This window comes from Esox lucius, chromosome 2, assembly GCF_011004845.1.
Source record: "Esox lucius isolate fEsoLuc1 chromosome 2, fEsoLuc1.pri, whole genome shotgun sequence".
In the NCBI taxonomy this organism is placed as follows: domain Eukaryota; kingdom Metazoa; phylum Chordata; class Actinopteri; order Esociformes; family Esocidae; genus Esox; species Esox lucius.
The window spans coordinates 19,306,329-19,330,591 of NC_047570.1; the positions used below are offsets into that span (position 1 = coordinate 19,306,329).

At 37.6% G+C, this 24,263-nt stretch overlaps 2 protein-coding genes across 5 annotated transcripts in view; one reads left to right on the forward strand and one right to left on the reverse strand.

Moving 5' to 3' along the window:
• The first annotated feature begins 1,013 nt into the window (after nucleotides 1-1,013).
• Nucleotides 1,014-9,498, forward strand: cmc2 (C-x(9)-C motif containing 2). Of its 4 annotated transcripts, XM_010899320.5 has the most exons (6): nucleotides 1,014-1,086; nucleotides 1,400-1,483; nucleotides 6,615-6,687; nucleotides 6,818-6,888; nucleotides 8,898-8,969; nucleotides 9,089-9,498. In XM_010899320.5, the coding sequence occupies exons 3-6, from the start codon at nucleotides 6,651-6,653 to the stop codon at nucleotides 9,170-9,172; spliced, it is 264 nt and encodes an 87-aa protein (XP_010897622.1). In that variant the 5' UTR covers nucleotides 1,014-1,086; nucleotides 1,400-1,483; nucleotides 6,615-6,650; the 3' UTR covers nucleotides 9,173-9,498. The 4 variants fall into 4 exon arrangements, with proteins under 4 accessions (XP_010897622.1, XP_010897621.1, XP_010897623.1 ...); XM_010899319.3 differs by lacking the exon at nucleotides 1,400-1,483 and having other exon boundaries at nucleotides 1,020-1,366; XM_010899322.4 differs by lacking the exon at nucleotides 6,615-6,687 and having other exon boundaries at nucleotides 1,023-1,086; nucleotides 6,785-6,888.
• Nucleotides 9,499-16,192: 6,694 nt separating this feature from the next.
• Nucleotides 16,193-24,263, reverse strand: part of LOC105027289 (chromodomain Y like 2) — a 34,309-nt gene continuing 26,238 nt past the window's right edge. The window contains exons 5-7 of the mRNA XM_010899324.3: nucleotides 22,203-22,413; nucleotides 21,938-22,081; nucleotides 16,193-18,349 (exon numbers count right to left, since the gene is read on the reverse strand). Of these exons, the coding sequence (XP_010897626.1) occupies nucleotides 18,191-18,349; nucleotides 21,938-22,081; nucleotides 22,203-22,413 (514 nt within the window). The 3' untranslated portion in view covers nucleotides 16,193-18,190. The remainder of the gene's footprint in view (nucleotides 18,350-21,937; nucleotides 22,082-22,202; nucleotides 22,414-24,263) is intronic.

A 24,263-nucleotide genomic window follows, 5' to 3' on the forward strand; every position in this document is an offset into this window, starting at 1 on the left:
TCTGGTACCAGATGTCGAAAACCTTTGAACCTCACGTTTCAATCTTCGCACCACTACCGATAAAAGACACAGTAATATTTAGACAATCATTATTCATACTAGAAACATTTGACACATTCTCTTGTATGACTGTTTTTTAAACATCGTGACCCGGAAGTAATGCATTTGTTTCCGATAAATCGAGAAATCAGGTGTCTGTCAATACTATAAGAAATAATTAGCGTCATGCTGGCGTTTTGGGAGCAACATTAAGACTTCCGGTTGTCGGATTTTGCCTTTAAAATAAAAGGAGGCGGTATACACAGTGCAAACACACAGTGCCCCTTGATTTCCAGCATATAATCACTATATACACTCCCCTGAGCATTTCCTACAAACATTCACTGCGGTGAATAGAATATTTTGTTCTGTGAAGGGCAACATGTATTTCAAATAGCCAACAGTCAACTGTATTGTGGCCAATGGTATGGGTGGAGTAAAATGGCAGCAACAATTGCAAATACATAGTGCCCCTTGATCTTTTAGCATATAATCATTCTATACAGTCTCCTGAACATTTTATACAATTTATTCACTGCGGTGTATAGAATAGTTTTTTTTCTGTATTGGGAAATATAAACATGTATATAGTGTTTTGTATTGGGGCTAAAGAGGGTGTGGAAAATATTGTGTTGCTAGATGTAGCACACCATTCCCCATGATACAGGTTTGACTTACTCTACACATTCTCCTGCTTCCTCTGTGGAACATTCAATAGTTTTGATCTATGAAATATATATTTAATATTCAGTCATTCGCATTGTCTGACTTTTGACCTCGGAACGTGTTTTAATACCCACCTTTTATTGATATTATTCTTAAAAATGATAAAATATGAATTGTCATCAACGTTTTGAGAGGTACATTTTCTTAAACAATAAATTACATTTATATCGGTTTTGATGTAATTCGTTAGCCTCCTTTATTTTGAAATGTTCCTGCTTTTTTGTTACCCGGAAGTTTTTCTTTTTAATGTTGCTAACAAGACGCTGATCTGACGATCTCAACACCAGACGCTGATTAAGGAGTAGCACTCTTTCTATACATGTATATACACAGCTATAAATTTTTTTAGTTATTAAGGATTATGTCGTTTTTTTACTAACGTTTTGCATGAGTTTGCTAGAAATTTGACAGTCAGTGTGCTGTTTTTAAGCAAGGGGTTGAAATAACAGCGCGTTTGCCCTTCGGTGTACTATAATTACCCGTGAACTTTTGGCTTTGGCAGCCAAAAGCTAGCTGAATTTGTTTAACTTCTACTCAGTGATTTTGTATTCCTGGAAGATCGCCTGTTTAGATAATTGCTGAATGGTACCAATTTGAACTGGTAAGAACCATATTCAACTGTCTTTTTATCCAGAGAAAATCAACCCTTTCAACAATTTGGTAGCAGCTCTGAACTTGTACACCTGATTCACTGGGGTTTGATGAGCTGAGAAGTCAGGTAAGCTATGGAATACATCAAAGACATGGATCTGCTAGGGGTCAATAAGGAGAGGGTTGAATAAATCTATTTAACTGTTCTGCCATACCACGACCACTCTGATACTGTTATAGCACCGTCAGTGTGGTTTTAATGCATTAATGAATAGCAACAAATACCAGAAATCATAGCAAAGATATTCTTTCGTTTTCCATCCACAATTACCGTACATACCTTGATGGCAACAAGAAGCATTAATTCCATGATTATGATTCCATAATTCATTAAAGGAAATAGTCATAACTGTCTGCAGCAATGTACAGTGATTAAACTGCATCATTGGTTCTTGTTTTATTAGAAGCTTAAACCTAACCATTTAGTTTGTGCAGTTTTAGAAACGCAATAAATCACAAACGTAATACAAATCTGGAGCTTTTAGTGTAGTAATCCTACTAACGTAATACGTTTCCCACAAACGCAATGGCAGTTGCCTACTACAAATGTCTTAACTGTTACGTTTGCAGGGATTTTTTACGTTTGAGGGATGGCGAAATTCTTAAGCTTTCAAAATTATAATAACTTCCCACAAATGTAATAGCTCAGTAATATGTACATCTCTCAAGATTTCAGTCAGTCCTAAGACTAAAAAATAAAAATTGCCTGTGAAAAAGATTTAGAGTTGGCAACTTGTTGATTATATTAGTGGTGATAATAGTGACTCCATTAAGATTGTGATAGTTGTGAATCTTCCTGGGAGTGGGCAACTGGCACAAGTATGCCTCAAAAAGCATGGAGTAAAACAATCTAAACAGTCACAAATAATCATAGAACATTCAGGGATCTGGAGGGCTCTCTTTGTTTATGACTCCACCATATGGCTGAACCAAAGTGGGATTGGTTACACAATAGCAAGGTGGAATCCACAGCTCACTAAGAAGAACATGAATGTTTGTGTCAAGTTTGCTAAAAAAGCACCTGGATGATCCTCTAGAGATAGGTAACAATGTTCAACAGACAGATGAGTCAAAGTGGGACTACCACAGTTTCAGTTTAAGTCTTAGCTTAGTCTTAGTCTTAAGTCTTAGTTGTATTGGGTTACAAAATCCAATTTTGCATGTAATGCAAATTAATTGATAGAGAAAACTCTAACCCTACATTAACTGTTGTAAAGTAAAAGGAGGCCTACTATATAACAATTGAAAATAATAATGTTATATCGTAGGATATTGCATAGGAAAAGCATGTGCATTCTTTGCATAGAAAATGCATGTTTTCTAGCAAGGACTGTTCCTTTAAATCCAGTTGTTTGATGCTACTACCTCAATCCAGATCAGAATCAAACATGGATTCTGTGTAGTTTTGCTTGTAGTGTACACTTGTTTGTTTCACATGTGTATCTTACCAGCTAGCTTTACAGACTCATAATTGGGCAGCATCCATGTTTGATTTGATGGTGGGTAGTGGATTCAGATAATTGGCTTTGGTTTTGCTTATGACCTAAAAGCTACATCACTAAGGTAGAAACTGAGTTATGTCATAGACCAATATGAGCCAATTACACATCCTTTGAAAAACTCTGATGTGCAACAGCGTGAAGACCTCTTTATAGCCAATAGCTTAATGCGCCTATATTGAATAATTTAAGATGGTCTTTCCTTTCATCTGTCTGCACTGTTCCTTCGCTGAAAACCAGCAGCTGTTTCTAGAATAACTTGCTTACAAAATGTCCAGACATTTTTCAAGCCTTGCTTCTAGGTCAGAGAGGGTTCTACATACAGTACCCTCAGTAATTATTGGAAGTGAAGTATTTGTTCTTATTTCGTCTCTGTACTAAAAGATTGGATATTAAATCCAATACTGACTGCAGTATGAGGTTAAAGTATAGTTTGACAGCTTTTATTTAAGGGTATTTGTGTAAATATAGGTTTCACTGTTTAGAATGGATAACACATTGGATACAAAGTCACCCTACTTTAGGGCACCCAAATGTTTTGGGACAGAATAATATAATGGCCATATTAAGCACTCCCGTTTTATGCACATCCTTTTGCATGCAATAACTGCCTGTCTGCTACCCATTGACCACAACAGACTCCGTCTTCTTTGGTTATACTCATCCAGGGCTGTGCTACAAACATCGTTAGCTGTTTTTTTTTTTTTTTTAACCCCAGAGTAATTGTTTGATTTCAAATTGACTTCAGATTTCATTGAGTCCATAACTTTCCATAATGTCCCTTTTGTATGACAAATAAAACATCAAATTTAAACTCAAAACATTGGATTGAATAAATTATGTACTTTTATTGGTAAATGCAATAAGCCTAGAAATAGCCCACTAAACAAAGCCCACTAATATCCAACTGTAGAACTGCCAATAGGACAGTGTTTTATGTGTCTGTGCCGTTCATGCAAGCTTTCCTAACAATAAGCGCTATTCCCTATTTAAACCAAAACTGGTGAACAGCCTTAGTTCATATGTTTAGAAGAAGCTCCTGTGTCCTGTCATAAGGACATAATGCTTAATTCTGGGAACATAATGTGTACTAATGTAGGTTTACTTAACATTACCTGGGATTATTAACAACATTTATTTGACAAATTGACCCTAACTGTTCTGCCTGCAGTCTTATCCACTGTTAAGTGTGGAATATGGACAATATACCAGGCCTTAGAGCTGTTCTTAGGCACAATGCATCACATTGTGATTTATTACTCTTTTAAACTGGTTACCAACATATTTACAGCAGTAAAAAGGGATGTTATACCTGTAGAATATGGTCTACATTTTCTTAGAAATCTGTTTTCTGTTTAAAAGAAATAATCATTTATTTGATAGAAAAAATATTGCCGAAAAGTATCTTGCCTTGCTCACTAACTTGCCTAGTTTTTTTCATAAATGTTGCTCCAAGCATTTCCCTCATTTTTCAGTTCCTGGGATTTTCTAGGGGGGATCAAAACATGTACCAATATATGTAGATTGGATTTCCTCACCAATTAAAATGTTCTGCTCATTGAAATCTCTTGCCAATGCAAATAATTTCCTTGTATATTATTCTGCAAATTAAGTTGACATCTATCTTACCGTTGTTGTCAAATATGGGGTAGAGCCTATAGCAATGTATCATTAGTCAGGCAGAAATGGATTATGTTTTGTAGAGAACCATAGCAAGCATGCAAAAATTCTTGTTATTGGCCATTATTGAAGTTCATATCTTGGTCCGCTATGTTAACATGCAGGGTGAGAATAAATAATATTGCCAATAGCAAGCAGGACTTTAGCTCACAATATATCATTAGAATTTTGAATTTAACCTGAATAATATACTATATTGTACTGAAATAAAAATGCATTATGACTGCAGTACAACAAAAACTCTTATGTTGCAAAATACTGTATATTTCTCAAAACTCTAATAATTTGCATTAGTTATTGCCTTGCATTATGTCAAGAAGACAGTTCAGCTTGGACTTTAATATCCCAAAACAGTCGTGGTTCTCTTAAGTTTTTGTTTTCTTATGTCCCCTAACTGCCAGCTAAAGTTTAACCTGATAGTCAATGTGTTTCAACAGTTTCCCCGCCCAGTCTCGCCCAGTCTATGCAATCCTACAGTAGTGCGGAGTGTTTTGCCCAAAGCCCAGAGTTTCTGCTTGTAGAGTAGTTGGTACAGTATCTGAAAAGCTTGTTTTTAACAATATTTTTTTAAACCGTAAAATGTGAACACATTACAACACGTATTGGAATTGTTACATAATCCATAATATAAGAATATACAGTGGGGAGAACAAGTATTTGATACACTGCCGATTTTGCAGGTTTTCCCACTTACAAAGCATGTAGAGGTCTGTAATTTTTGTCATAGGTACACTTCAACTGTGAGTGACGGAATCTAAAACAAATCCAGAAAATCACATTGTATGATTAAGTAATTAATTTGCATTTAATTTCATGACAAGTATTTGATACATCAGAAGAGCAGAACTTAATATTTGGTACAGAAACCTTTGTTTGCAATTAAAGATCATACGTTTGCTGTAGTTCTTGACCAGGTTTGCACACACTGCAGCAGGGATTTTGGCCCACTCCTCCATACAGACCTTCCCCAGGTTTTCTTTGAGACTGTGGTCCCAGCTCTCTTCAGGTCATTGACCAGGTACCTGCCGTGTAGTTCTGGGCTGATCCCTCCTCATGATCCTTGATGCCCCAAGTGGTGAGATCTTGCATGGAGCCCCAGACCGAGGGAAATTGACCGTCATCTTGAACTTCTTCCATTTTCCAATAATTGCGCCAATAGTTGTTGCCTTCTCACCAAGCTGCTTGCCTATTGTCCTGTAGCCCATCCCAGCCTTGTGCAGGTCTACAATTTTATCCCTGATGTCCTTACACAGCTCTCTGGTCTTGGCCATTGTGGAGAGGTTGGAGTCTGTTTGATTGAGTGTGTGGACAGATGTCTTTTATACAGGTAACGAGTTCAAACAGGTGCAGTTAATACAGGAAATGAGTGGAGAACAGGAGGGCTTCTTAAAAAAAAAATAACTAACAGGTCTGTAAGAGCTGGAATTCTTACTGGTTGGTAGGTGATCAAATACTTATGTCATGCAATAAAATGCCAATTAATTATTTAAAAATCATACAATGTGATTTTCTGGATTTTTGTTTTAGATTCCGTCACTCACAGTTGAAGTGTACCTATGATAAAAATGACAGACCTCTACATGCTTTGTAAGCAGGAAAACCTGCAAAATCGTCAGTGTATCAAATACTTGTTCTCCCCACTATATCCAAGAGAAAAAAAATGTATTTCTTATCTTATGATAATTGGAAAATAGGTCAAGATTCTTGATGTCAGTTATGATTTAGGGAACAGGACCAGATTATTGACAGGAAATGAATTGTCTTTGATCTCATGTTTTATTTTTGAAAGGAAAGTACCTTCATTCATTATCTCCTCATCACCATTATGAATCGAAAACTATCTTCTGGGGTCCTCAGGATGAGAGGGTGGGCTATTACCTGTATAGCCAGTCCTTATCCTGTCTGATGCTGTCAGTCAGTTCTTTCTACACAGGCAGTACTATCCCTGTCTTTACCTGTGCTTGTAGTCATTTTTAATGTGCCCATTTGTGTTTAATACCTGTTTCTCTCTTTTTGCAGGTAAGTGTTAACAGATCTGTGAATTGTATCCTCAAAATGTCTTTGCAAGATGGAGAGGGACTGGGTGGATGGAGTATCCTTTAAAATAGACACTCATTATAGAAAGCCACATGACAGTCATTCTAAGCAAACTGGGTTGATTCTTTTTATTCATGCTTGTGTCTTTCCAGGAGTTGTAAGACCTTAACTCAGAATGCATCCTGATCTGTCACCTCACCTGCACACGGAGGAGTGCAACACACTTATAAACCTACTGAAGCAATGCCACTCAGAGGTAAGATAACAAAACGGTCAGAGTACCTGAGCAGTTAGAACAGGGTTGCCCAAATATTTGGGCTTGCTGGGACAAAATATTCTCTAACAGTTGGGCCGTGAGCTGAACATACACATCATCTACTGCATATGCAAATGTAATGATCAACAGAATCGTTTTGGGGGCCTTTAAACAATAGATTGTTAGAAAACAATCATGAAATCACACTTCAAACAATAATCACATTTTAGCCACATCTTAGCCACAATGTGACACCTAAGAAAACAGAAAATATCTATATATATATATATATATATATATATATATATATATATATATTATATTTTTTTTTTTTTTTTTTTTTTTTTTTTTTTTTTTACAGCACAGGAAGGGGCACCAAATCTTTATGTTCACAAGGTTAATAACTTGATTGTGGTTGAAATAAATGTAATATGGTAAATGTTTACACCTTTGTATGCAGGAAAAATTATCAGGGAAGCTGATCAAGCAAAATCACCCCTAGATCCTCATCTTTCACAATACTTTATTTAACCCCACTTGAGATGGAGATGGTTTTATGAAGTGTGTATAGCAACAGGTGTTTTAAGAAGCTGTTTTAATCATCAGTATAAAAATTATTTAATTCAAACTGTTTTTATTTTTAAAAACTATGAACTCCAATTCCATTAGTACAACCAGGTTGTTTACGTCCTTATTTTTCCACTGATGGCATATACTATAATAGTAGAGTGTTGTACTTCATCCAAAATTGCACTGTGTTTGGATCTGTAAATAGAGTAAAGAGAAATAGAAAAGGTGACACATTGCAGAGATTCTTACACCAAGCACCAAGTGAGTCTGACCTGATACATATTGATCAACATATCTTTGACACTGTCATCTATAACATAGAAAATGCTTGCATGCATGCTTTACTGTAAACAAGCCTCCGGTTTTCATTACCTCAGCATTTAGCTAGCATGCTTGACTGTAAAGATGACATGGATTTCCCACTGGTTAAGTGGTGTTACTGCATTTTTTTAATAGTATTATTATGTAAAATGTCTACATACAAAATATGTGCTGTATTGCTGTACCCTTACAGTGAAAGATACAGTAAAAACACTGTCTAACAACAGAAAAATATTGTAAGAAAACATGACATGAATAATCTGTAAACACAGGGTCATTTTGCTTAAAATAAAGTATTTTCCTTCAATTTCATGGCAATAACCCCAATTCTCACATGAAATCCTCTTGAGCTGGTATTTCGGGTTTTTTACAGTTTGTTTGTAATATTGGGATCAACATTCTTAAAATAACACAAAATAGATTTTTGTCATTCTGCTTCATGGCTTCTTAATTATTTTTTTTATTAGAAAAATGCCTGCTTTTACAAAAATAGTCTTTGAAAGTTCTAACAAATTTCTTCAGTTTTGTGGTTGAAAGAAGACATACCAAAATACAGCTCTACTGTATTACAATTACAAGACCAGGAAACGGACAGAGCACACCTTTCACATGCAGACGTCCATTACAGATCATACCAAACAACATAGTATTCACTAGTATGGTTGCATAACAATTCCTAAAGGCAGGCACTTAACATAAACAACAGGCTGAAAAAGAAAAACTCAAAGCCATCTTCCATACAGTCACAACAAAGATGAATATTAACAGAATTGACAGCCGCAAAACATGTTATTTTCTGTATTCCAGAATAATGGAAGGATGCTGTTGAAATTACAAAGATAGACCAACATTTACCACATCTTCTGTGAAATAACTGCAACAATCTATGATAAAATTGAAAATATTTTCTGTTTCTCTCCAGACTTTGATTCCTTGATTACAAAGATAAACTGTAAAAAAAGCTATATATCTTTTAGTTATGGGTAACCCAACATGTACAAATTGAAAGCAAATTATTCTAAAATAACCTTTTTTGTGCACTGTTGTAGCTGTGTGAAATCAGACAATTTAGCTGCACTCTTACCTGACAAAACATGCCATTATTGTCTCACCCTCAGCACAATGTCTTGAAGTTCTTTGGCCACTGTAATGATATGGACCGTGCCATGAGGGCCTGTTTGAAGGACGAGGTGAGGACTGGCAGAAAATGTATCTAATGAGTTGCCTCAGTAGGTGACTACATTTTGTCATATTTTATTGACGTAGCACTTACGTAGTCAATGAATGTGTTTCGCTTTCTGATCAACAGCGAATTGCAAAGAGGGAGAAGAGCAAACAGCATGCTAAAGAGATGAGACAGAGAGTAAAAGATGGCCTTAAAGAGGAATTCTGAGTTGCACAACTGGCTGAGCCTTGGAGCCAATGCCCCAGGAATGGGCACAGAGACTGGGTACAAGGGAACAAGAGGTCAAGCAACCTATCAAGAGAACCTTATCTCATTGCCTGGATATCTTACAACAAGAGGACTCTAATGTGTTTGATTCAGTCTGTGTTGAATAGTTTTGGGTGGAGTGATTAGTCATGGACAATGATAAATGACGGAGAAGGAGGTCCTGTGGTAATCTCCGGACCCACGAATTAAATGATTCAGTAATGACTGGGATATGGCAATGATGAAAAAACACTGTAGTTTTGTAATAAAGTGTAACAAAACAGAAATACCTTGATGTTCTTTTCATACAGGTAGTCAGAGGCTTTACTTGTTTAACATACCATGTCCTCCGAACAAAAAATATGTATTTCTTAATTTAAAATCAAGTTAAAGGTTTATTTCTTTCATATTTGGAATGTAAGATCAAGCCGATGTATAGCAAAGCAATTTTTTCGTGTTTTTTGCTCATCTTTACCAACGGGTTCTATAATTCTTGAAGGAATGTACTGTCAGCAGTTACATCATCAAGTGAGCCAGTTCCTCCATACATGCTCAAAACATAACACCCCCTCTACCATCTTTCACAGATGAAGAGGTATGCCAGTTCCTTTTTTCTTACCACTCTTTCTTCGTGCCATCATTCTGGTTTGTGTTATTCTTTGTCCACAATACCTTTTTCCATTACTGCAGGTTATTTTAGGTAAGTTTTAAGCCATCCTGTTTTTGAGGCTAACTAGTCCTATTGTCCTGGTGGCAGACACATCCACTCTTTCCAATCATTCTTAATGTTTTCATTCACTTTACATTTTTCCAAATGTTCTTACGTTACAGCTGTATCCTAAAATGTATTTAATAGATTTTTTTTCCACATAATGACAAAGCACAAAACTGAAATCACATTTACATAAGTATTCCGACCCTTTGCTATGACTCTTGAAATTGAGCTCAGGTGCATGTTTCAATTGATTAACATGATTGCACATGATTTAAAGAACTACACACCTATAAGGTCCCACGACTAACCATGCATGCATGGAAAGCATAATTATAATTTATTTCCATGTATATTCCTCTATCGTATTCCTCTCTTTGGTGTCGGTAAGTAGATCACCTCCTACAGGAAAGTAGAAATTAAAGCCATTGGCATTTTGATCAGTAATAGGTCCAAAAACGATCTGTATTAGGGTGTTCTTCAGGGTTTTTACTGTTTATCAGAATTTGGAAAGATATCCATTACAGCTGCTTTTGTTCTGATGGGATATATACATGGGTTTCTAAATTTCTTAAGTTTACCTGTCCATAGACATTTAAGACATTGATTGGAACTGTTCTTGACTCTGATCCTCATATGCTTAACTGCTATGGAGGCAAAAACACAAGTGAAATATTCTATATATGCTGGCTTGGTCTCTGAATTGGCCAAATGCAATCAATATCAGTAAAGAGCTTGTAAAAAAGCTTTGTTCACTAAAATGTATTTTAGTGATAAAATATGGTTTGTCCGTCAGTATAGGCTCTGTGCACCAGCGTAGTGACGAACTTCCGCTTTTGTCTTGAAGTCGGTATTGCAGTTTCCGGTTTACTTACTAATACTCATCCGCATTAGTAAACACCACAACAAGATGAGTGATGCTGTTGTACGGAAAAAAAGGAATATAATGTACGTGACTCATTTAAGTTTCAAGGTGCAATTGGGGCATCATTTTAATCTGGAGAATATCCTCTTTTTAATAAAATATGGCTTGCGCCATTCAATGACTTCAAACGCTAGACTAGAAACCACGTAACGCAGGTTTAAGCGCAATTAATACCAGATGTTTACTTCCTATGCCAGTTGTTATTTTTCAGTTTCGTTGTGAAATGAGGTTACAGTAGTAAAATAAAAGAGGAGTCCTGTTTTAGTGCTTTTTTGGGGCTATGGCTTTTTAAGCTTTATTCAGGTTGAAGAGGCTGAACGAAGGTTCGTTTCATTTCACTTGCTATGGGGACGTGCTAGCGTTCCAGCTCAGCCAGCATTCTTTTGCCGTTTTTGAGGTTAGGGTGAATTTTTATGCGTTCTATTGTCCTGCCTAATACTATACTAAAAAGGAACGCGTCGCTAACTAGCTTAGCCGATAGCCGGCCGGCAAACCACAATAAACTACTTACCCTCCTAGTTGTGCAGATAACTCAATACATAGAGTTTGAATCCCTTGTTCCGCTTGCTTGTTGGAGCAGGGGACCAGGCATCATCAATTCGATGGACATCACTAATGCTTATTTTAGGCAGGTCTTGGAGACATCTACTAAAAACTGAAATATTGGGCGACGTGGGTGATTGCCTTAAGTATACTGGAAAATGATTTGCCGACATCTGGCTAAAGCGGAAGTTCATCCATACGCTTGTGCACAGAGCCTATTCTGACATTTCTAATGCATACACAATCAACAATGACCATTGATATATAGTTGAAATACACCACTTGCCATATAATCTCTGGAATATTTATCAATATAGCTCCAGAAAAAAGTTGAAAAGGATTGTTTTGAGTGAGGAACAGAAACGATCAATTTGCAGTGGTCTCTTGATTTAATCCTGGAGCTGTATATTTTATGTGGATCTTCTAGGCTCCTTTTGGCCATGTGGTGATTAGCTGGGTTAAGTGCAGTCCAAACTATCAGCTTCCAGTGTTTCCCAGTCTAGATTAAAATATGCAACTGATAGAAATGTTGTGTTTAGACACCTCATGAATTAGCATTGCACCATGCCCCCAAGAGAGAAAGCTGGTAGCTTCAGGAATCTTCGGGGGCAGCAAGCAGGGCCAGCCCCACCCCTACACACATGCCTCCAGTTGGGACCTCATCGTAGAGGTATTTATGGGCACCAAGGCCAGCAGTAAACAGGTGACCAATGTGGCACCGGATGAGGAAGACAGCAAGGAGATTACTGCCAACATGTTACATGTTGCATTAGCTGAGGCTTGCTTCTTGTGACTAGCTGATAATGAGTTTATTTATGTTGTGTGGTGATGCTTTGTTGCAATTACAATAACATATTTGTTGAGTAATTTAGCTAACAATTGCAATTGCAATTGCAAATGCAATTTCATTCTATAGAACACAATATGAGAAATTTGTAAAAATGCTGGAAATAGTATTAGGTGTAAAAATAATCTCAAAATGTATAGCAATTATGTGTAAAAAGGTATGGGAAGCACATCGGGTTCTTTATTCCGCCAAAGAAAACATGAGCAAAAATGTTTGCAAGAAAGTTCACAATGAACAAATCCAGGTTTGTCCATCCCCTTTTTGATCTGTTTGACATAACATTGAGGGGCCAATACCTACATATTCTGCAAAAGAACCTCTGTTTGACTTTTTATTTGATGAAATGAATACTACACTGGCTTAGAGTCTTACAAACCCACTGCATTTGTTATCACAGTAACTAAAGCCTTTTCAGAGCAAACAGATTTTGCTCACCTGAGAGTTATTCTCTGCTGCACTGAATTGTTACTGGTTTTGCACATCAGTCAGACAATTTTGCTTCTAGTCTTTGTGTGTTTGAGTCACAACAAAGAAAGGAAGCATCTGGATATCCATACACTCAGCTGGTTAGTTCTGGTTAGAGCAACCCCCCTTCCTGGAAGGATAATTCAGTGAGTCATTTCTGGACAGCATAGTGATAGTGAAAATAAATGCTGAAGAAGCTTGTCAGAGTATATAGGGGAGCTAACAATTCATGTTTTGGTATTTCATGTGGAGTGTTCAAATGGACAGTAATCTAAAGATTGTTTTCTTTTAGTTTGGCCTATAATGACTGTATATTATTAATCTGAGCCAGAATGTGTATCCTTTTATCTAAACATGGATACTACAGAAACAAAGCAAACAAATTCAAGGACATGATCATAATGTGGTAGGGAAACGTTTGTTTTAAAGACACCCCAAAAACACCATGTTAACATGAACGTAGTAGTTTATTCAAAGCAGCTCAACTGCTAACCCCTAATTACGTATGGATACTGCATCCTACAGTCAGTAAGAGATACAACTTCTAAGGCACCCCATGGTGTGATTTTAGACTAAAGGAAGGGAGTAAAAAGTTAACATCCTATATGTAAATGCCTGGATGAGATGCAGAACAAAACTAAATAATTTAACAACAATAAAAAAATGCTTTTACTTCAAATACTTCAAAAGTACCTTTACAACACAATGTTAATTTATGAGATAAAGGAAAACTCAAACCTTTAATATTCATATAAACGTCATCTTACACAATTAACTGATTAACAGGCAACAAAAAAATATTTAGAAAATTTGGAAAATAATTATAATTAAAATATCAGTAATACAAAATGTCTTTGATTTTTTCTCCACTATAAATAGCAATATTACTGGTTATTAACAGCCCAAAGAAATTCTACATATAACTTTTCTTTGTGTTCACCACTACAATCTGAAGGTAGGTAGGGAAAAAAGCCATTTAGTGATAATATCTGGAAGTTGTCAAATTACATTTATTGTGAACCAATATATCCTGTGTTATTTTTTGTGTCATTCTTTTCTATGATAGGGGTGTGAAAAGAAAAATGTTGACAGTAGATAGGGAAAGATGTGCCTTTGGTGAGAGGGAAACTTTGTGGCACTGCAGCTCCAAAGAGAATTTGAGCACAAACTTTAAATAAATAAAAAAATAAATTGTGCAAGATTCCTAACATCACTTAATATAGCAATACAAAACATACCCTGAAATATAAAGTATTTTGACAGGCAACACATGTATCTACAATATTGTACATGCATATAGTTACACAATATCACAGCTACATGGTTTATATATTATGTGTAAAACTGCAAAAATCGACAATTTCCTGAATTATACAAAACATTTTCCACAGAACTACATTTGATTATTGGGTAAACCAAAAATAGATATCCATACATACAACGTATATACAGATATATTTACCATTTCATAAAGCCATCATCACATGCAGGTAAAGTCAGCATCTGCTTCAGCTGCAATACTACTGGGCTGTTCTCCTTGCTGATACTACTGCAAAACTTTCCATTTTCAAAGAAAACTAGTGTTTCTATTGGACAGGTTAAGCAAACGGAAAAATCTTCTTAACTTTTTTCACCAGAAAAGCTAGTCTTCGTTGCAAACAGATTTGGCCTAATGAAAACACACGCTGCATCTTTACAACAATAGTAGCCAATAGACAAAAAGTGCAGTGAACATTGGGACAAAACAAAATGTCTATGCTTTACAAAAATACACAACTTTTCACTAACTTCCGATTGCATGGTAATATCAAAATTAACATCAGTCCAAATATCTGAATTACACACTTCATACTATAACATACACGCCTTTATTATAAATCAGGCATCAAACATTGGCTGTCTTAATGCAAGACAGCAGTAGTCCACTTAGCTAAAGGCAGAACATTAGCTCTGAGAGCCATAAAAGTTTAGACAGTGAACCAACTCTGCTACACGTTTGCACTGTAATATATTTCATATTTACAGTGGATATAAAAAGTTTACACCCCCCAAAATATGCCAGGTTTTTGTGATGTAAAATAATGAGACAAAGATAAATCATGTCAGAACTTTTCCCACTTTTAATGTGACCTATAATGTGAAACATTCAATTGAAAAAAAAAATGAAATCTTCGAGGGGGAAACATTTAAAATAAAATAAAACACTTATGCAACCAATAACCTGGTTGCATAAGTGTGCACCCCCTCTTATAACTGGGGATGTGGCTGTGTTCAAAATTAATCAATCACATTCAAACTCATGTTAAATACAAGTCATTACACACCTGCCATCATTTAAAGTGACACTGATTAATCACAAAATTCAGCTGTTTTAGTAGGCCTCTGTTGGGCCTGACATTTTCTTAGTTGCATCGCATTAGATATACCATGGAACACAGTGAAGACAGTCATCATCAAGTGGAGAAAATATGGCCCAACAGAGACATTACCAAGAACTGGACGTCCCTCCAAAATTGATGAAAAGACAAGAAGAAAACTGGTCAGAGAGGCTTCCAAGAAGCCTACAGTAACATTAAAGGAACTGTAGGAATTTCTGGCAAGTACTGGCTGTGTGCTACATGTGACAACAATCTCCTGTATTCTTCATATGAATGGGCTATGGGGTAGGGTGGGAAGACGGAAGCCTTTTCTTACAAAGAAAAACACCCAAGCCCGGCTGAAGTTTGCAAAAACAAACATCAAGTCTCCCAAAAGCACATGGGAAAATGTGTTATGGTCTGATGAAACCAAGGTTGAATTTTTTGGCTATAATTGCAAAAGATATGTTTGGTGCAAAAACAACACTGCACATCATCCAAAGAACACCATACCCACAGTGAAGCATGGTGGTGGCAGCATCATGCTTTGGGGCTGTTTTTCTTCAGCTGGAACCGGAGCCTTAGTTAGGGTGGAGGGAATTATGAACAGTTCCAAATATCAGGCAATTTTGCACAAAACCTTCAGACGTCCGTTAGAAAGCCGAAAATGAAGAGGAAGTTCACATTTCGGCACGACAACGACCCAAAGCACACATCCAAATCCACAAAAGCATGGCTTCACCAGAAGAAGATGAACATTTTGGAATGGCCCAGCCAGAGCCCAGACCTGAATCTTATTGAACATCTGTGGGGTGATCTGAAGAGGGCTGTGCACAGGAGATGTCCTCACAATCTGAAAGATTTGGAGCGCTTTTGCAAAGAAGAGTGGGCAGATATTGCCATGTCTGTATGTGCCATGCTAACTCCTAACCAAAAGACTGAGTTCTGTAATAAAATCAAAAGGTGCTTCACAAAGTATTAGTTTAAGGGTGTGCACACTTATGCAACCAGGTTATTGTGAGTTTTTAATTGTTCCCCCTCAAAGATTTCAGTTTGTTTCTTAATATAATTTTTCATGTTATAGGTCACATTAAAGGTGGAAAAAGTTCTGACATGATTTATCTTTGTCTCATTCTTTACATCACAAAAACCTGGAATTTTAACAGGAGTGTGTAGACTTTTTATATCCACTGTACATGTACCTTGACTGATGATAATGATGGTGCAACACATGTTGCTGCTGATAGAAATGATAATGCTTTGACCATGCTTTGATGGCTTCCTTTCTCACCCTCTCTGTCTGTTTCCATCCTTTCCTAGGGAGATATCTAATGTTTAAACATTAAAACATCTTAACGACCATGGCATTGTTAACTTTATGAAATATATAACCAAAAAACGATTTTATTCATTTAAAAATATACAAAGATAAAACAGTTATCACTAATAATCATATATTGTTTCTTTTATAAGTTGTCACTGCAACAAACCAAGAGAAGCTATAAGCTAGCTAGCTAGCTCACATTTTTAGCTAACTGTTTGTAGGCCTGTAACATAACATTATAGGCCTAGCTGTTTGTGGCTGTAGCCTGTCCTTTTACTGTATTTATAATGTAGTAACTTATAATAACTTACTACACTGAGGCTACAGCATGACTTTGCTGGTTTGATGACGTTGTGACAACATCAAGCCTGGACACAACATTTCACATGACATATATTTTCCTTAGTTTTAATGGAAAAACGCAAAAAGATGCCTGTTTAAGTGTTACGTGAAATGGTCAGTTTGTCCCATGCCTACTGTTGACAGTATCCACATTCTAAAGAGGAGATACTGTCAGACAGCATCTCTATGGCAGTGTTGATCATGGTAAGAGGGCTCTTCTATACTTCTACAATAAACCAAAGGTGAAAAACACCCTTCGAGACAAACCAAACACTAAATAAACACTTCCAAGAGAATCTCATAAAATGGTCTACCAGTATATCAATCCAGAAAGTGTTCAACAAAGTCCATTCACAGTAAATTCCCTATCCCTTGAATAGGTATAATCAGGCTTTACCTATAATTCTTCCTCAATGCCACTCATATTAAACGCCAATTCAACTGACAGGTTTCCCTTCAATTATTCTTTACATCTTTGGCCAGGATTACTGAATTGTCCAACTCATCATGAGGAGAGGATGGAATATAAAGTGAGATGATCTGTGTTCCACTCTGTCCTCAACCAAACCATTGATTTTCACTTTGCCTACTCAGCGCCCAAGTTGGACACTTCACTTAAAAGCAGGCACGGTGCCAGGATTCTTTCTCTCCCAGGGAAAAGGGGGAGCTTGACAAATACATGGGGGAATAAGACAATTGTAGATTTTCATGACATCAGAGTTTATGGAAGTTCTCATTTTTAAAATACTAAAATGCTTGAGGGGGCTGAACTGGGGCTATGCAGATTTGAGACGTGGCTATAGGCCCCCCTAGCCCCAGTGTATCGCCGTGCCTGCCTAAAAGTGACTAAAGGAATATACAAAAAATAAACAGCAGATCAATGAAACATATATATACACAGTATACTTTCATATTTTTTTGCATTTAGGAACAAATCCAAATACAATTTAAAATAAATAATTAAACAATTACATTAGCCATCAGATTAGCTCTTTTTCCTCCACACACTCAGACAACATTTTGGTGCATTGCCTCTTTTCTAAACAGACACGTTCAGCGCCATTACTTCCTGCTCCAGGTCAGGGCTTCTTCTGGAAGAAGTTTACTGTACTTCTAGCAGGCTGATAGGAAAACAGCATACTGCAGCCTGCTAGAGTACTACAGAGTGATGCTTGACCCACAGCTAAAAAACAGTAGGCCTAGCATATCCTCTGTTACAAGCTAGGAACTTAAGGGATGAAATGAATGTGACCTGCAGGTCCTGATGTTGACAAACAGAGTGAAGGCCTTGTAGAACGGCTGGTTTTTGAAGAAGACCAAGGACCAGATGTGTCTGTTGGAGACTGAAGACCAAAAACCTATATCTTCAGCAATGTAGATCAATAACTGAAGAGTAGATATTTTGGCCCGTAGATAATTCTGCAGGTGTGTGTAGGTAAGAGGTCACAGATGAGTGGTCCAAAGTCAGTTGTCATACACCTTGTTCTGCAGGTAGCTGAAGAGAGCCTCCAGTCCCTTGGTGGAGCACCACAGCTGTTTGAGCATCTGACACTCCTTCTCATTCACCTCCTCCAGGACCGACTTCAAGATACTCCTCACCAGGCATTTAGACTCTTCCAAAACCTTCCATGTACAGATAGAAACAGAGTAAGAGGTAGCCTGTTTCCAGGATGACAGGCCGTTCATTTTCTAACCTTTAATCTGTTACCATTATACTGTATTAGTTTCATACCAAATCCACATAAATACAAATAAACTGAGATTTAAACATATTTCTGATTTCCATTTGTGATTAAACACTATAATCTAAGGGTTGATTTAGTTTACAGGCCAATGCACCTGGCATGACCTTGCCTGTGTAGGGTTTTCCCAGACTGAGACATGTGTACACCACCAGAGTAGGCTGTTCCCACACTTGCTTAAGCGGGCCAAATATTATGGTAGAACCATTAGCTCTCTCAAAATAGGGAACAACTACCGGACTGTAACCTAGAACATACAGGTGCTGGTCATAAAATTTGAATATCATCCAAAAGTTTATTTATTTCAGTAATTCCATTCAAAAAGTGAAACCTGTATATTATATTCATTCATTACACACAGACTGATATATTTCAAATGTTTATTTATTTTAATTGTGATGATTATAACTGACAACTAATGAAAATCCCAAATTCAGTATCAGAAAATTTGAATATTACTTAAGACCAATACAAAAAAGTTTTTTTTAGAAATGTTGGCCAGCAGAAAAGTATGAACATGAAAAGTATGAGCATGTACAGCACTCAATACTTAGTTGGGGCTCCTTTTGCCTGAATTGCTGCAGCAATGCGGTAATTCAGTGTGGTAGAAGCCACTCAGGTGTTATGAGAGCCCAGGTTGCTTTGATAGTGGCCTTCAGCTCTTCTGCATTGTTGGGTCTGGCGTATCGCATCTTCCTCTTCAAAATACCCCATAGATTTTCTATAGGGTTAAGGTCAGGCGAGTTTGCTGGCCAATTAAGAACAGGGATACCATGGTCCTTAAACCAGGTACTGGTAGCTTTGGCACAGTGCCTAGTCCTGTAGGAAAATTAAATCTGCATCTCCATAAAGTTGGTCAGCAGCCGGAAGCATGAAGTGCTCTAAAACTTCCTGGTAGACGGCTGCGTTGACCTTGGACCTCAGAAAACACAATGGACCAACACCAGCAGATGACATGGCACCCCAAACCATCACTGACTGTGGAAACTTTACACTGGACTTCAAGCAACCTGGATTCTGTGCCTCTCCTCTCTTCCTCCAGACTCTGGGACCTTGATTTTCAAAGGAAATGCAAAATGTACAGTACAGGCCAAACGTTTAGACACACCTTCTGATTCAATGCGTTTCCTTTATTTTAATGACTATTTACATTGTAGATTCTCACTGAAGGCATCAAAACTATAAATGAACACATGGAATTATGTACTTAACAAAAAAGTGTGAAATAACTGAAAAAGTCTTATATTCTAGTTTCTTCAAAGTAGCCACCCTTTGCTCTGATTACTGCTTTGCACACTCTTGGCATTCTCTTGATGAGCTTCAAGAGGTAGTCACCTGAAATGGTTTTCCAACAGTCTTGAAGGAGTTCCCAGAGATGCTTAGCACTTGTTGGCCCTTTTGCCTTCACTTTGCGGTCCAGCTCACCCCAAACCATCTCGATTGGGTTCAGGTCCGGTGACTGTGGAGGCCAGGTCATCTGGCGCAGCACTCCATCACTCTCCTTCTTGGTCAAATAGCCTTTACACAGCCTGGAGGTGTGTTTGGGGTCATTGTCCTGTAAAAAAATAAATGATGGTCCAACTAAATGCAAACCGGATGGGATGGCATGTCGCTGAAGGATGCTGTGGTAGCCATGCTGGTTCAGTATGCCTTCAATTTTGAATAAATCCCCAACAGTGTCACCAGCAAAGCACCATCACACCTCCTCCTCCATGCTTCACGGTGGGAACCAGGCATGTAGAATCCATCCGTTCACCTTTTCTGCATCGCACAAAGACACGGCGGTTGGAACCAAAGAGCTCAAATTTGGACTCAACAGACCAAAGCACAGATTTCCACTGGTCTAATGTCCATTGCTTGTGTTTCTTGGTCCAAACAAATATCTTCTGCTTGTTGCCTCTCTTAAGCAGTGGTTTCCTAGCAGCTACTTGACCATGAAGGCCTGATTCGCACAGTCTCCTCTTAACAATTGTTCTAGAGATGTGTCTGCTACTAGAACTCTCTGTTACATTCAGCTGGTGTCTAATCTGAGCTGCTGTTATCCTGCGATTTCTGAGGCTGGTGACTCGGATGAACTTGTCCTCAGCAGCAGAGGTGACTCTTGGTCTTCCTTTCCTGGGGTGGTCCTCATGTGAGCCAGTTTCATTGTAGCCCTTGATGGTTTTTGCGACTGCACTTGGGGACACGTTCAAGGTTTTCGCAATTTTCCGGACTGACTGACCTTCATTTGTAAAAGTAATGATGGCCACTCGTTTCTCTTTACTTAGCTGATTGGTTCTTGCCATAATATGAATTCTAACAGTTGTCCAATAGGGCTGTCGGCCGTGTATCAACCTGACTTCTGCACAACACAACCGATGGTCCCAACCCCATTAATAAGGGAAAAGATTCCACTAATTAACCCTGACAAGGCGCACCTGTGAAGTGAAAACCATTTCAGGTGACTACCTCATGAAACTCATTGAGAGAACACCAAGGGTTTGCAGCGCTATCAAAAAAGCAAAAAGTGGCTACTTTGAGGAATCTAAAATACTGTATAAGACATGTTTTCGGTTATTTCACACTTTTTTGTTAAGTACATAATTACATATATGTTCATTCATAGTTTGGATGCCTTCAGTGAGAATCTACAATGTAAATAGTCATGAAAATAAAGAAAACACATTGAATGAGAAGGTGTGTCCAAACTTTTGGCCTGTACTGTACTTTCATAGAGAACGTAACTCAGCAGCAGTCCAGTCCTTTTTGTCTTTAGCCCAGGCGAGACGCTTCTGACACTGTGTCTTGTTCAAGACTGGCTTGACACAAGGAATGTGACAGCTGAAAGCCTTGTCTTGCATACGTTTGTGCGTGGTGGTTCTTGAAGCATTGACTCCAGCTGCAGTCCACTCTGTGAATCTCCCCCACATTTTTGAATGGGTTTTGTTTCACAATCCTCTCCAGGGTGCGGTTATCCCTATTGCTTGTACACTTTTTTCTACCACATCTTTTCCTTCTCGTTGCCTCTCTATTAATGTGCTTGGACACAGAGCTCTGTGAACAGCCAGCCTCTTTAGCTATGACCTTTTGTGTCTTGCCCTCCTTGTGCAAGGTGTCAATGGTCGTCTTTTGGACAGCTGTCAACTCAGCAGTCTTCCCCATGATTGTGTAGCCTACAGAACTAGACTGTCAGACCATTTAAAGGCCTTTGCAGGTGTCTTCAATATTGAACCATTTAACAATATTCAAATTTTCTGAGATACTGAATTTGGGGTATTCATAAGTTGTCAGTTATAATCATCAAAATTAAAAGAAATAAACACTTGAAATATATCAGTCTGTGTGGAATGAATGTATACATTATACAAGTTTCGATTTTTGAATGGAATTACTGAAATAAATCAACTTTTTGATGATATTCAAATGTTATGACCAGCATCTGTATTTTCAGTAGTAAAAAGTCTGTGGAGACTTGGATATTTTAGCCTACCATGGCACTGCAGGTGGCCATCTCTTTTACGCGCAGCATCACTTCCTGGTTGAACGTGGTTGGCCAGAAGACTTGTGACACCAGGCCCCGACTGCAGGCTTCCTGTGCCGTGAGTTTCCTCCCACAGAACAACATCTCATTGGTCTTTCACAAAGAGGCGAGGACAGAGAATAATTTATGATTATAATTTTTTTTAAACATGGTGATGAAATAACACATTGTTTTGGTGTTTTACTCTAGTACTTAAATAAAATCACAGACTCACCAGAGCCACTCCCAGAATCTGTGGGAATGTATAGGAGGAGCAGCCAGAGGGGGTGAGACAGAGGGCTGCACAAGGCGTTTGGAACCAGGCCCGCTCGCTGGCCCACACCACATCACACAGGGGCAAGATAGAAGCCCCTAAGCCCATGGCAGGCCCATTGATTGCCACGACGATAGGCTTCTTAAAATGGATAAATGCCAGCACAAAATCCCTGGGAGACAAAAAACAAAACAGTGGCTATGTCCAAACTTAAGCTTGCCTATTACTTAAATAGCACACTGTGTCCCAATCTTACTATGTTCTATTTTGCATTAGTTCTATATATTTTAACGGGTACTGTTTAAAAAATATGAAGCCACCACCAGAAACATTACATTTTATTATTTGTATTTAATTCTCCAGCACTGAACTTTGCTGACAGTTAATTCCTTTAGTTAAAGGATTGTCTATTTTTGTTCTGTCCCAGAGAAAAAGTAAAACCCTATTCGCTCCTAGGCTGTTGCCGTAAATTAGCATACATGCCTGATAAAATAATGGTTAAAACTAAATCTCTAAAAGCCTACATTCAAAATCTCTTTTTTATTGTGATTTTGAATACTCAACATTAAAAGGCTTGAGTACGCAGCTAAAAAGCCAAATAAATCTAGAATATTTGACCTAAGCAACTGATGCACTAAAAGTAAGTGGATGATGAGTTATAACATGCTAAACAAAACTAAATATCTATTTAACAATTGGTAGATGGTAGATGACAGGCTCCTACATGTGATCTGATTCCTTATTATTGTAGCCTAGATTAGCCTTTCTAATCAATAAAAATAATACATTTTGCAGTATCTAAGTATTCATGTTTCCTGCATGGTCTGATTTGATTCACGGTGATGATCATCGTGTATAAAAGACAAAACAACAAGAGCTCAGTCTAATTACATGTTAATATGAACCACTAGCTATACCCACATGCATACCAGAGAATGTAACTTAAATTTTAACTGCTTTTCAATCAGATTTGGCAGATAATCCTACTGTAGCCAGCATATAAACATAGGATAGTCAATAAATTACATACATTTCACAGACAAGTACCAGTGTGTGCATTTTAGTACCATAGCAGAATATTTGTTGCTATGAAGGCTCTTCTTGTAATTATGAACCAAATGCTTGCAATTCAAGCTGGATTTAGTTAAAAACTAGCAACTTTGTAAAATGTGTCCAAACTTAATTTTAAAAGCTGGTAAAATATAACAATGCATATGAAGACAAAGTACATTACTGAAAAACTATTACGATAAAAAAATAAGTGTACAAAATGTTAAAAAAGTGCAATATAATATGCGTTTTTTTGTCCTTTAACTATTACGTGGCCTCAACAGCAAGTAACCCTTTCAAAAACATTACATTTTGAACAAGGATCTAGTTCTTGCCTAACTTTAAAAGTAAGACAGCCTCATGACCTTAATATAATCGAGCCACTCTGGGGAGCTATCAAACGTGTGGTTCATGCAAGACGACCAAAGACTTTGCATGACCTGGAGGCATTTTGCAAAGACGAATGGGCAGCTATATCACCTGCAAGAATTCAGGGCCTCATAGACAACTATTACAAAAGACTGCACGCAGTCATTAATGCTAAAGGAGGCAATACACAGTATTAAGAACTAAGGGTATACAGACATTTGAACAGGGGTCAGTTGGAAAAGGACAGTGTGGTTGTTTCAAGTAGCACAATACGACAATACTTGAACAGAAATTAGCTGCATGGTTGAGTTGCCAGAAAGAAGCCTTTAGTGCGCCAATGCCACAAAAAAGACTGGTTACAATATGCCCGACAACACCTTGATACGCCTCACAGCCTCTGGCACACTGTAATTTGGAGTGACAAGACCAAAATAGAGCTTTATGGTCACAACCATGAGCGTTATGTTTGGAGAGGGGTCAACAAGGCCTATAGTGAACCGAATAGCATCCCCACTGTGAAGCATTATGGTGCCTCACTGATGTTTTGGGGTTGTGTGAGCTCTAAAGGCAAGGGGAATCTTGTGAAAATTGATGGCAAGATGA

Coding starts and splice junctions, on each gene's coding strand:
- cmc2 (XM_010899320.5), top strand. CDS start 6,651: ATGTCTTTGCAAGATGGAGAGGGACTGGGTGGATGGA. Junction 6,889..8,897: donor TGAAGCAATGCCACTCAGAG/GTAAGATAACAA, acceptor TCTCACCCTCAG/CACAATGTCTTGAAGTTCTT. Junction 8,970..9,088: donor GGGCCTGTTTGAAGGACGAG/GTGAGGACTGGC, acceptor TCTGATCAACAG/CGAATTGCAAAGAGGGAGAA.